This window comes from Antedon mediterranea, chromosome 3, assembly GCF_964355755.1.
Source record: "Antedon mediterranea chromosome 3, ecAntMedi1.1, whole genome shotgun sequence".
Lineage (NCBI taxonomy): Eukaryota > Metazoa > Echinodermata > Crinoidea > Comatulida > Antedonidae > Antedon > Antedon mediterranea.
In genome coordinates this window covers 27,979,415-27,993,151 of record NC_092672.1, presented here as the reverse complement: position 1 = coordinate 27,993,151, position 13,737 = coordinate 27,979,415, and the positions used below count along the sequence as shown (strand labels likewise).

The window sequence follows — 13,737 nt, the reverse complement described above, 5'->3', positions numbered from 1 at the left end:
TTGGTTCCTTGATCTCAAACCTTGACTTGGGTGCCCAGTGGCATTTTAATCAATGCAAATCCGATTTTAGTTTGTTTTGCAGTGTTTTTGAATTCTTAATTGATCAGAAAGCACACATACTGTACAGTATTCAAGAAAGACTAAATTAAAATTATTGTGATTCAGAATCGGTTTACTATTATATATGACCATCACCTGTCGTTAGTAACATATTATACTCTTCTCCCTCTCAGTGATGGCGACAGCAGGGAGACAGGGCGCCCTGGTGGGGACAGCTGCACCCCTCACCACCCAAAAAAGAGGATTTTTTTTGGGCGGGGGGGGGGGGGGGACTGCAGGTCAGGGTGCCACCACTGCTTCCTCCCACCTTTTGATCCAGCAACACCATATAATAATAACATTTAAGCTGATTTATATTTGTGTGTACAGATTGTCTGTAATATTAGCAGTTTTTTGATAGATATATTAATGTAAAGTTTGAAGAATAATAGTAAAACTTTAGTTTATGACCGTCACCTGTTTTAAGTTCATTGATATAATTGCTGTGAACAGTTGCTAAATGCTGATATTGAGCACTTTAAATCTATTATTAAGTACATTCTTAAATTACCATGTGTTCACTCTAGCATTAGTAAGCCTACTGGTACTACAATAGGCTTTACTGCTATATCTTTACATATTAAAATAAATCCATTGGCTGCTGCCAAGAATTTAGGAGTATGAATGGAATTTCATTCATAATTTTTCCATATTATTGTAAAAGTAAAACATTATAAACACATTGAAATGAGTAGAATGTTTTAATCTGATGTAATTTCAAATCAACTATAGGCCTTACCAGGGAGATGTAAAATAATCTCCCTGGGCCTACTCACAAAATCCTAAAAAAAAATACACAAAATACAATAACAAAATAGGCCTATGGGCATTCCATTTTGATCTTTGGATGTGGAAAAAAAAACTCATAAGTGTCTAAAGGCCTTTTCACACAGAACTTCGGCAATATTGCTGTAAGCAAGCCGGCGTTATTGCCGGTCTATTACGGTAATTTTACCGTTTTCTGTGTGAAAGGCCACAGTGAAAAGGACTCTTTCACACAGATCAGGCTTACGACCGTGACGGTAATATTACCGCAATTTTACTAGGTCCAGAGGCGATCTAACGAAGCCGGCATTAAGGAGTTTTTACCCTTTCACACATAAGCCGGCGTTCGCGAATTACCGCAATATTACCGTCTTACAGCTCTGTGTGAAAGGGCCTTCATACATATACAAGAATAGGACTTATTGTTTAGTGCATGTAAATCTAAACAAATGTTTCATACAGATGGACTAGTACACCGGGGTAACCCTTACTTTCCGAAAGATACACTAAGTTCTTTGTCACACAAGTCATGTGCACACATTGGACTTCCAGTTTAAAGTTGCTAGCTCAGAAAACGTAACTACTGCTATAGATGATATTAAAACATTATAAGCTAGGCCTATCATATTAATCACTACTTGTCTACAGTTTAAAAAATGATTAGAAAAAGGAGGTTCGTTGGAATCCTACAAACCCCATTGGCTACGATGCAATCCCTTAATATGAGAACCAGTACAAAAAAATAAAATTATGTTAAACAGTTTTTTAGCGTAATACAAAAACATTGTCAGATTGTTTTTCTTTTACAGCTAGACTCATTTGTTATTTTTGTAATTTTCACAATGAGTAATTGCCTATTATTTCCTCAATTTGCCACCTATTATTACCAGCAACATTTTCAAAGTTTTCAACTTTGCTTACTGTGGTGTAAATAATTCGATTAACTTTCTTCATGGTTCATTGTGTAAGTACTGTTGTGGTTTTAACTTAACTCAAACACTTATATTGTTCATAAACGGTATCAGATATCAATTTTTAAATACAAACGACTATTATATCGTATAATGAACTAGTGTTGTGTGCACATGCATACATTGAATAATTGATATGAAATAAGCTCTACTTTTTTTTTAATTCAGTATTTCACTCACAGGCTTCTCACAAGACACAGCCTTATTCTCATGAAGCCTCTGCGACAACAAAAAAATCTAAATAGTAAATCCTTTGGTATCAAGTAAATATTTCTTGTCTGTCAGTAGCTAACCTTCACCTTATGCTTATTATTATTATTATTTTTAACCTTTTTATTCTGGATCCAGGCTTAAAGCCCCTTGAGGTTGAAATGGTATTCTCCAGGCATAATGCAACTATTATTTACTTAATTTCCAACCACTTGTATCTTTTATATTTTGTATATGTTTGCATTATGTGAATAAATTTAAACTTGAACTTGAACTTGATATAAATTGTAGTGGAGCTGTAGCTTGCCTTCCAATCCCAAGGTCCGGGGTTCAATCCTGACCTTGTGCCAGGGTTGTAACTCATGACTCTTTCAACTCAACTCCCTAAGGGCCTGTTTCTGCTGCAACTGCTCAAAATACGGTATAAAAATACGGTATAAAATACGGTATTTTTTATACCGTATTTTTTAGTACCCCGTTTCTGCTAACAATACTTCTTGGGTGGTCGTGTTAAATTTCATCTTTTTTTACCCAAATTGCCATTCATTTATTTGATCGATAATTAAAAGTCGCAATAAAGGAAGTTTTACGTCTCACTTTCAACAGCCTAGCCCTTGTGATAGAGATGTTGTGAGAGTACAGAAAACATCCTAATGGGGACAATTAATTAATTCCCTCCCCGAGTTATTGTATTTTGCAATGTTGTACTGCTTTCGCAGGCTTTTCAGCTTTGAGTTTACTTGCTTTGGAGACAAGTCTATTCCATACTACTGCTTTATTTTTTTAGAAATGTCTTTATAAATGTGGTTGTCCCTTTTATTACCTTTTAGTTGGCCAGACATTTTAGCTTCCCCACACACATTTATTTAGTAAAACTGTGACGTCTTCGCTCCACATTTTCGCCGAATATATCTATACACGTGTGTACAGCGACAGAAAATAAAAACACGAATGTTGACCTTTTGTCATGTAAAAAAAAAATACGGTATTTTTTATAGGCAGCAGAAACGGGTACAAAAAATACGGTATAAATTTGTAAATACCGTATTTTATCCACAAATTTTGTGGGGAAAATACGGTATACAAAATACGGTATTTTTTTTATGAGCGCAGTTTCTGCTGCCAAAAATATACCGTATATATACGGTATTAAAAAAATACCGTATAATATACGGTATTTAGTTGGCAGCAGAAACAGGGCCTAAGCCTCAGTCAAATGAGACTTAGTTTATAAGCACGATAAATTATAAACTTGTTTATCCATTATGTAATTGGCGAGTTACTTGCTTATAAAACTAAAATGATATTTTATTTATTTGAAAGAGTAGTTGATCCAAAAATAACTTAATTAACTAATGCTTTATACAGTTTCACGGATCAGGGAAGCATCCGGTAAATGTATGCAAGATTAATTTGATTGGTTGGAAGTCAAAATTGTTGATGCATGACTTTTGTATATAGTGAAGCGCTGCATAATATTGGGGTGGCTTCAACGAATCCGTGTTTAAACCTACACACCTCACACTAATATATTAACTAATAAGGTTTGAACAGGCCCTACAACTGAATTGCGAGTTGATTTACAACTCCAATAGGCAACATTTTTTATTTTATAAATCTGTCATAAAAAGATAATGCTTTAAACCAAACAATAAAAATTATGTGAACTTTTCAACTGTTGTAATTTCATTTTGACTGTTTTCTTTTGTTTTAGGATCAAGATGTGTTCCTTCCGGTAAGCACAGAGCCAAAACATGTTGAAGATAAATCATTATATTTCGAGGAAGACAAAAAGGTCAATGATTCAACAACATCGCCAAAACTCGAGGACGTTCTCTTCCAAGATGAACCCGGTAGTGGTGAAGTGACGTACATCCCGACAACACCACGGTTTGTTGTCCATGCCACTGATGAAACTCATTTTTCACAGCCTCAAACTCCAACGAATACGGATGATGAAGATTTAGTGGTGTCTGGGAGTGGCGATGGCACCCCAAGTGGTGAATCACCAGGTAGTTTTCTTAGTAAAGTAGAGTATGTGCAAAAGACAAATTTCTATATCAACATTTTTTAGAAACAAATTATAATCCATGTAAATATGAGACTAGCCTGTATCAGGACGACTACCCTATTAGGGCAATTTTCCCATTTATCCAACAACCCCCCGGACCATCTGAAATATTACTCCATAGTGACAACTACAGTATCCTATTATTTACTTTATAATACTTTACAATGGTATAGTCCTGGTATAGTCCATTGAAGTTGGCTTTTTATTACAGTGGTGGATTTTTTGTCCGATTTCCTAGGCAAAACACCCTTTAGGACCACTATAGGAAAACTATACCTTATGTCTACAACTATCCCTTTAAAAGATAACTATTTTTTAGAACAACTATCCTCTTTGAAGACACTGACTAATTTACTTATAGCAACTACATAGAAAATGTCAAGGGCCCACAGATCCCAGTTTTCAGAAAAAAATGATTTACTAATTTATTGAAATTGAGTAAATTGTAGAGATAATTGTTTAGAGGGCTCATGTCTTTGTGATCTTTTTCATTACGATCCGCTTCATGGACCACCACTTGTTTGAAAGTGACTAGTATATCCATTTTATACTATACTAATGTTGAATTTAGTAAGTTCAACGTCCAGTTATAATGTGAAAAAACACTAATGTATGATCTTTCTTAGAATGTGCTATAAAGTAAATATTGACTTTTTAACCACATGTCAATATTTGTATACCAAGTCCTATTATTATAATTGTGTATGAGTGTCATTATAATACAACTAATTGTCGAGCTTTGCTAAACCATGGTGGAGCCAATTACTGGGGTATCTTGCAGGCTTGCAACAGGGGTGAAATTGAAACAATAACCGTACCACCAGGACAATACCCACCCATTATGGATTGTACCATTGTTACGAGTGTGGGATGTGTATGACAATGTGTGACAATTTTTGTTTATCAATTTCTGCAATAGAATGAGGTTACATTTGCTACTTTCTATACTTCCTGTTCTTAATAATGATGATTTTATCATGGATATATAGCTCAATGATTTTATTGATCTAGGAAAAAATGAGCAACCCAGCAAATGAGCAATTAATTTTGATAATTTAATTAATATTCTTTGAAACTATGTATGGACCTTTTTGATATTGATAAGCAATGGTTAATGAACAGATTATCCAGGAACACATCCAGCTGTTACTGATAAATATGAGGGCTTTATAATTTATTTAATATTTAAATAATAAAATATTAAATTTGTTTATTTTCAGTGCGTTATTATAGAATTACAATTTTTGCTCTCAACATAGTCTACACATCAGAGTTGGAAAACCATACTAGTGCAGCATACACGGCTGTCGCTAGCCCTCTACAAATAGCTGTAAGTATTTCTAATGCAATAGTTGTCTTCCCACCCTCCTTTATAGAGAGTTGCTAATAACTGTAGGCCTAGAAAGTTTATTTAGTTTAGGCCACGTTTATTCGAATAAATACTGTAGTCTAAATTGTAATGTTTTTCACGTAAGGTCATATCCATACAAATTGGCTACAATCGTACAAAAATACAAAGCTACACAAATATATAATGAAAAGAATAATAGACATATCACATAAAATTTTTAATCCTCGACCATTTGAGGAAAATTTTAAAAATATGGTTAATTTACATCATAAATATCCAGGATAACTAAACAGTCTGTAACAAATAAAATTTATCTATATGCTTGCAGAACATTGGCAGATATGGTGACATGATCTTGGAAATTTCTCATTTAATCTGGATATTTAGAACTAGAAATTGCAAAGGTCCTTGGGTAGATTTCCACTCCCAGAAATTGGTCGTTTTCCCCTGAAAATCTGGATGATTCATGCCTAGCTAGCAGGGCTACTAGTCTAGAGATTGAAATCCAAGATTACTGTATATTTAAAACAAAACTTATTTCACAATTAACAACAATGTTTTCACTGCTTACAACGACGCCCAGTATTTACCAAAAGCATTTCTTAGGCCTTTTTTTTTTCGCGAAATTAACAGCAGTCTATCAACTTTTGCAACCCATGTATGTAACAGTGCTTCAAAACCGGGCAGTGTCCATCCACGAGGTGAAATGACAGAGTTGAGAGGTCTGCTCAACATTTTTGTATAATTTATTAGCTTATATAGCACCTCTATTATTATAGTACCCTGTAATTTTTACCTTAACTTCGGATCTTTGAAAATTGTTTGTGTATTTTGACACAAAAAAATGTTATTTAAATATTTGTTTTTTTTTAATTCACAGATTGATGAGCTTTACCTAAGCACACCTGGTGAGCAATTTGCTACCATTCTTCAATTTAGGTAAGTGAGGTCCTATAGTATTAGGACTACAGGTACTCCCTCATAGTATTAGGCCTTTACAGAGTGATCTGGAGGTTGTGGGTTTGTGTCCCATTGAAGACTTGTTCTTACACCAGAATGGTTGCAAAAATGTTTTGTCTTTGTATGGTGGAACCACAATTACGTAGCCATAACATGGGGAAGGGTTTGACGCTCACTCGCTCCATGGAATCTTCTCCAATGTACACCGGTTACCCTGGTGTACTAGAACACACAGCCACTGTCACTCACAGCCACAGCTACTGATCATAACTGAGCCCTCTGGGAGACCAGCCTTTGACTGAAGAGGTCACCTAGTATAAATAAATAATAGATAATAAAATAAATAAAAAAATAAATAAATCTTTGAATACCCAAATATATGTTAGTCACAAGGTCACCAAGGACCTGTAAAGGTACCATACCCACAAAAGCAGAATATTTTTTTCATTGCTAATTAAATATAATTACTGAGCCAAATGTATATACAAGCAAAAGTTTTTAATTTTCTTTTATCAAAACATAAATTTGAATATGGACTAAATAATGTTTGACAATAAAAGCAGGCGATTCTTGTACGGTATCATGTCTAGCGACAATAAACTTCCTAATGTATAGTGTCTGGTAAGGACATACTGTACCATAGCATCTAACTTCTAAAGGTTAACTTACCCTAGCCCCTATCCCATATGGGATGAAAATTTGAATTTGAAGATGTGATACTACAGGATGTTTATTGTCATTTGAAGCTATGTTTAGACTATCAAACTTTATGTGACAACAAAATGTGATGTGCCCAAATATGGACATGATGATGTCATATTACTATCATATTTGGGTATACTGTATTACTATCATATTTGGGAACATCACACTTTTTTGTTAAACTAGTTTGATAGTGTAGAAAGAGCTTTATTGATGCCGCTTGAGTGAATAAAGAGACATGTAATTGTATTTTCAGTGAATTGAATGGAGGTGTAGAAGTACTCTTTGATCTAGGCAGTATTGATTATTATTATGATGATAGAATACAATATCTTGCACAATCTGCTGTTGAGACGGGTCAAATCGGGACTTTTAACGTCGATCCTAAGGCATTCCATTTTGAGGTTGTTCAAGGTAAGATTTTTAAATACCATTTTCACACTTATTGAATTGAAATAGTATAGGGCAAACAACCTATATGCAAAATTTGCAGGTTATTTTGCAGGATTTTTAAGTAAAATATCCCTAAACTAACCCACTAACTGCAAAAAGTAACAACTTGTAACCAGGTTTGCATAGTGTGAAACAATTTTGTAAAAATCTCCCCAGGAGTCTTCTGTGATGTATTAGGAAAGAAACACAAATATTCCCTGGTATTAAAACTAATCAATCATATAATCAAATAGCGCCCAACTATACTTTATCTCCGAATTTCTCAAGGTTCACGTATGCGTGTATGTAAACGTGTAATATATTGAAAGATCAAACTATGTTACAAGTTGTGACAATTTATGCAGATGTGAAAAGGCTATAACTTACACGTGGACATAACCTTAAAGATTCTGATTTAATCTTTCTTGAATATGATCATATGAAATGGTCAGTTATTTACAATATGTAAGAATGCAATGACTAGGCTTAAAGTTTCATCACACCATAAACCTAGTGTGACCTTTATTTGACCCTATATGGTAAATCCTGAAGGATAGACAATTTACCCGTCTCACTTTTTTTTTTCAAAATCTTCTATCTCCGATGTTTTTCTATGATAGAGGCTCTGTTCCAATTATGTGTTCACCATTTCAAATGATGACAACATTGTTAATGCAATAGCCAATCAGAAAGTATACCTACATTATGTTTATTCTTCATTCTACTAACTTTGTTTAAGTTATTTAAATTTTTATTTTTTGGTCATATTTATTTCTACTTTATATATATATATATATATTTTTTTAAATATTTAGATACGTTAGAGATATGTTATTCGAGATCCCATTATCCGAGAATCCGAATAAACAATCTTTATTCATTGGATGTAGAATTTGTATCTGTATGTGTAAATGGTCATAAGAAGTAGTAACATACTGCATAATCTATATTTGTCTTCAGTACCACATTGTGTCCAAAATAAAATAAGAATACATAGGTCATTTCAAATAAGTTTACCACCATTTTTTAATGTTAGTTCTCTTTACCTTTAACAATTACAATACATTTTTTATTTTAGATGTTGGTAGTGGAACACCTCCAACATCTGGGATTACCTCAAGTAAGTGGTTATTTCTTCTAGTAAATATATACAGTGGAACCTTCATTTTACGTACGGTACGGGACCGAAAGGCGTACGTAAAACATGGGATTCGTAAAATCAAGGTTGACCTTAAATTGACCCCAAATACGTAGAGATCGTAGCTACTGTAAGGCTACCGTGTTTGCCTACTTTACTCTACAGCATGCAGGTGGTCACTAGCTAGGCCTGGCCAGGCTAGCAGGCCTAGCAAGATGTGAGGCCTAACTAAAAAAGTACAGTATATACAGGCTGTGCGATGTTTGGATCAGGTGCCGTTTTCGGCCACCTCGACTTGTATGGACTATACCATTATAAAAAGATGGGAAAATAGGGGTGTCCCATTTATTAATTGAGTGTGTTAATGTGTTAAAATACTGCTCCTTTTGTTCTTTTGTTTTTCTTGTTGTGTCAGCAACAAAGGGAAAACAACTACGCCCTGCATGCTGTAGAATTAATTTCAGTTTTCAAGTTAATGCAGTATATTATGGCTCTTTATTTCTATATAATTTTTACAGATTTATAGATACAGAAAGTATATAAAGAAAGTTTTTATTCCAGTTACAAATAAAAAATATAATTTACCTAACGATAACACAGTAGTACATTTAATAAAGATGACAGTAGTACATTTATCACATAATGATTATTAGGTAATCAGTAAAACAAATAAACATTATAATTTTGTCAGTGAATCTGTACCATTTTGTTCCCAGAAAACACAGCGTTTGACATTGCATGTTTTTAGGTTTGGTCTTTCTAACATGTTTTAAACACGTTTTTAAACGTTTCTGTGTGGAAATACATGTTTTAATTGAACAACGTTTGCATCAAAACGTTATAATAGCGAATGTAAAACGGAGCTGATAATGTCGCCATGAAGAGGATGATTGGTGTCTTCCAATATAGCATGGAATACATCGGCAAGCTGTTCGCTGTAGAAGGAGTAAAGCATTTGCATACTAGACAAACCAATTACTTTCCACGCTCTACCCAGCACCTTCTCAATTCGGTCTTTATCCCCCTTACATTCCCTTACTGATATTCCTAGCCCAATATACAATATGCCCAAATAGAACATCACTGATTAGTAAAACATAAACATTCTATAATACAAATATCCTGCTTTACCCCAAAGAACCGAGTTTCCTAGCTCAAGCAGTACAGCCTTGTATTTAACTTCTTAACTACGATCAACATGTCCACCCATTTAGCTTTAGTCAAACACTACTGCCAGATACTTATCAATAATTGTTAACAATCTCTACTTCCTTTACTTTAATTAATGTATACTGTCAGACCAATTATGTTTTCGAAAATCAATCCTTATTTCTTTCGTTTTATTTATGTTTAGTTCAAGAAAATAAAAAATATGATTTATCTACTGATAGGATTGGGCCGATTAGAATGCATTTGCCAACATTCTTTTACATATTTCACAACATTATAGAGTTTAGGTAATTTAACCGATTGTAATGTAGTATTTAGGATGTTTTAATTCCGATTGTATTGTAGTATTTAAGATTTTCTAATTTCGAATCCGATTGTACTAAAATTTAAAGTGTTTAAATCTAGATAGGAATAACATAGGCCTAGTATTTAATATGCTTTAACTTTGATTATACTGTAGTGTTTAGTTTAGTTTTTATATATAATAAGTAAGTATACCTACTTATATAGTTTTTATTTATTTATTTATTCATAGGAATCACCTTTTCATTCATTCATTTCATTTATCTTTTTATTTCGGAATATCATGGTGACATAATATAATATCCATAGCAAAATAGAGAAAAAAAAATCTTAATCTTTATATCGGCGTCACACATTTATCAGTTAATGGTGCATCCAATTTACAGACAAAATTACAAATAACATAAGCCACAAAGTTCTAAATACTATAACATCAAAACAAAATGTAAACTAATTAATTAGATCTGTATGAAAATACATAATACGTATATTGTACAATATATATAACTACAAAAATAAAAACAGAACAACAAAAATACAGGATAGGCCTAAGAAATAAATAAAACTTACAGATACATCCTCATAGAGATGTCTGTAGCTTGTTTACTATATTAATCAATTAGTTGAGAGAGGTAATGTTGATAAAATTGTAGATCTAGTAACCCATGCTTTAATTAAATATGTTTTACAATAAAAATCAAAGATTTTTCCTAATGTTTCATTTTCAGTGAATAAATTGTCTAGCATAAAGTGGTGTTTTAACTGAGGTCCACTGATTAAAATTATCCCGGTACATACTTAATTATTGTCTAACAGAGTTTAATGAAGGACATTTAAATAAAAAATGGTTTACTGTTTCTTTTTCGTTTGTACTGTACACATCTTACATAATCCTGTGTTATGATTTGACCATGATTTTCTACGACCCTCAAGATCTAGAGAGTTTGATCTTGCTTTAAATTTTAAATGGATACTCTTAAAATTAGTTTTATCTAACAAATATTGTTCAAGGTTTGGTTCCTTTATACATAGTATATTCCGTTAACGTTGTTTTGCATGGAATTTTGTTTTGCTTTGGGCCTTTGAAAACCACTCGTTATGATCAACTTGTTTATTATTTTTCCTAAATGGCTTTATCCAGTTAGTAGATGGTTCTTCATTAAATTTGTCTATACAATTTGTTTTATATAAAATATATTTAGTTAATATAGTAATATTGTTACAAAATCTTGGCATTCCCTAACACAGTAGGCCTACCTAATAATAACATGCCTTTTTAACATGCTAGTTTTTGATGTTCTGTATTGTTCCTTGTAGTTTGTACTGTAGGTTACATAACAGAACAATTGTATTGTCTTCCCATTCAATAGACACCCTTCTCTACATAAAACATAATACACCACACCCCTATCATAATAATGGTATAATCCATATAAGTCGAGGTGGCCGAAAACGGCACCTGATCCCGATGTTTAAATAAAGTGTAAATTAAAATATCAATGTTCTTGTATTTTCTATCAATAAAAACAGTCACTGCTGTAGGGGGAATGCACGTGTGTAGCTTGTCTCACATAGCAGAATTCCTCACACAGCCATTTTTATTATGCTTTTTTGTTGTTAAATTGCGCCCTCAATGTAAGAAAATGATGACGTCATCGGTTATTTTAGGCGTACGTAAAATCAGGTTATGTAAAACAAAGGTTCTACTGTATTTTGTTTTTGCTTCAGACTTTGAATTATTTTGAAGTTTCACTTTTGTAGAAAACAAAAGCTCCAAAAAAGACTGGGTGACAGTCTCCCAGAGAGAGAGAGAGTGGCATAATGGCTATGAGTGCTCTCTGCCAGGGACCCAGAGCATGAAGAGTCCAATGCAACTACCCACTACCCAGCATTGGATTGCAAAACCCAGGGTCTTTTCCCTGTGTGTTATGCCTCTGCAGAGTAGAACAGTACACAGCTTTACAGAATACTGTAGTATGGATACAATATAAAAACATAAAAAAAAACATGTCCCCGATTTTATTGGAAATAAATATCAGTTTTTGCAGACATTTTATAATAATATAGTTTCAAATATCAAATATACCATTTAATGACATCTCTTTACCAATACAATTTTTGTAAATTAGTTTTTGTAATTTTTTTTCCAGCAATTGTAGCTTATTACAGGGTTTCATTTATCATCACCAACTTCCCTATTTCTGCTGGTGGATTAGAAGAAGGATCTCAACAATATAATGTCCTTTATGATGAAATAAACAATCAAGTAAGGCAATTGAGATACTATTAAACATATAAAGATTATTTTACTCCAGTTACTGTAGTAACTCAATTTCTTAGTGAATAACGTATGATTTTGGTTTTTATGTGGCACAGTCAATGCAATAAAGCGTGTGTATAATTATACAAAAAAAATCTTGGTAAATAAAGAGTAAAAATTCTACTGCATTTACTGCAGTAACCATGATTTTTACTGCAATAATGTATTATTTTAGTTTCAATGTAGACACCTTTTAGACAGTTCCCTAAGCAAAATGCTTAGTTATTGAGGGCGTCTTTTATTATTATTATTTTTGTCAAGTAATATGGTGGCAAATTTTAAGTTACAGATTATTGTCGTCCGTTATAGCATATTTATGCAATACATGCTATGTACAGTATATTGTACATATATTATACAGGTGCAATTAAATAGCCGTCATCGGAAATCTGTAAAACACTGTAGAAGGAAAAATCAGGCTGTACAATTTACAAGGCACCAACAAAGAGCTATGGCCTTTAGATATTGATTTTTGTCCGTTTTATGCCAACCACAGCCAGCTTGCAAACAGTATTAACGTAAAGATCTCATGACCTTATTGTTCCATCCATTTTTCTACAAATTTCTTCTTGTTCCCTTATTTTAAGTAGCTCTTTTATCTTATTAGAAAATGCAGATTTCAAATGTAGAAGTGTATGAGTATTCACTGCAATAAACTCTGTGTTTGATTGTCCACTATCCCCTGTATATAAAACAAACAATAAAAAAAAAATCTTTGTTTTAAAATATGATTATTTACAATTCATAATTTGGTATTAGAAATGTTACTAATTTTGTTTCCATTTTTTTTAAAGCTTTTTTACATCTATCAAAGTATATCAGGAAGACAAGAAATCAATGGTCTTACCTTGATGTAAGTTAACATGTTTACGGTTGTTTTACGTACAATAATCATTATAACACACTTACATAGATTCTTTGATTGGAGGATTGTGGCTCACATGATATGCAATAACTACTCTATTGAATACTTGCATCACTTATGGTAATTTTGGTATATGGCCATTGAATTTCGTCGGATTCCTGTTGACTCTCGGTTTGTGCTGTGTGTTAAATCTTGTTACACAAGAGCATAAATGCGCGACACAAGACTAGGCTGTTGACTGTTGTGCCGTCTGAAATTGTTTACTCAGCATTCAAAATTGGAGCACTGACCTAGTTAAAAATAGTTGTTATAAAACATGGTGAAATAGAACATTTAATCTTTCACCTCATGAAATTATTTGTACAATTGCATATAAACAT

At 32.9% G+C, this 13,737-nt stretch overlaps 2 protein-coding genes across 2 annotated transcripts in view; both read left to right on the top strand.

Annotated features, from left to right (window-relative positions):
• LOC140045144 (basement membrane-specific heparan sulfate proteoglycan core protein-like) overlaps positions 1–7,578 on the top strand; it is a 35,918-nt gene extending 28,340 nt beyond the window's left edge. Inside the window, exons 2-5 of the mRNA XM_072089910.1 lie at positions 3,760–4,057; positions 5,337–5,446; positions 6,348–6,406; positions 7,386–7,578. Coding sequence (XP_071946011.1) covers positions 3,760–4,057; positions 5,337–5,446; positions 6,348–6,406; positions 7,386–7,578 — 660 coding nt within the window. The remainder of the gene's footprint in view (positions 1–3,759; positions 4,058–5,336; positions 5,447–6,347; positions 6,407–7,385) is intronic.
• An 811-nt stretch (positions 7,579–8,389) lies between these two features.
• The window catches only part of LOC140044252 (basement membrane-specific heparan sulfate proteoglycan core protein-like), an 82,217-nt gene continuing 76,869 nt past the window's right edge, over positions 8,390–13,737 (top strand). The window contains exons 1-4 of the mRNA XM_072088730.1: positions 8,390–8,462; positions 8,640–8,681; positions 12,323–12,438; positions 13,287–13,345. Coding sequence (XP_071944831.1) covers positions 8,390–8,462; positions 8,640–8,681; positions 12,323–12,438; positions 13,287–13,345 — 290 coding nt within the window. The remainder of the gene's footprint in view (positions 8,463–8,639; positions 8,682–12,322; positions 12,439–13,286; positions 13,346–13,737) is intronic.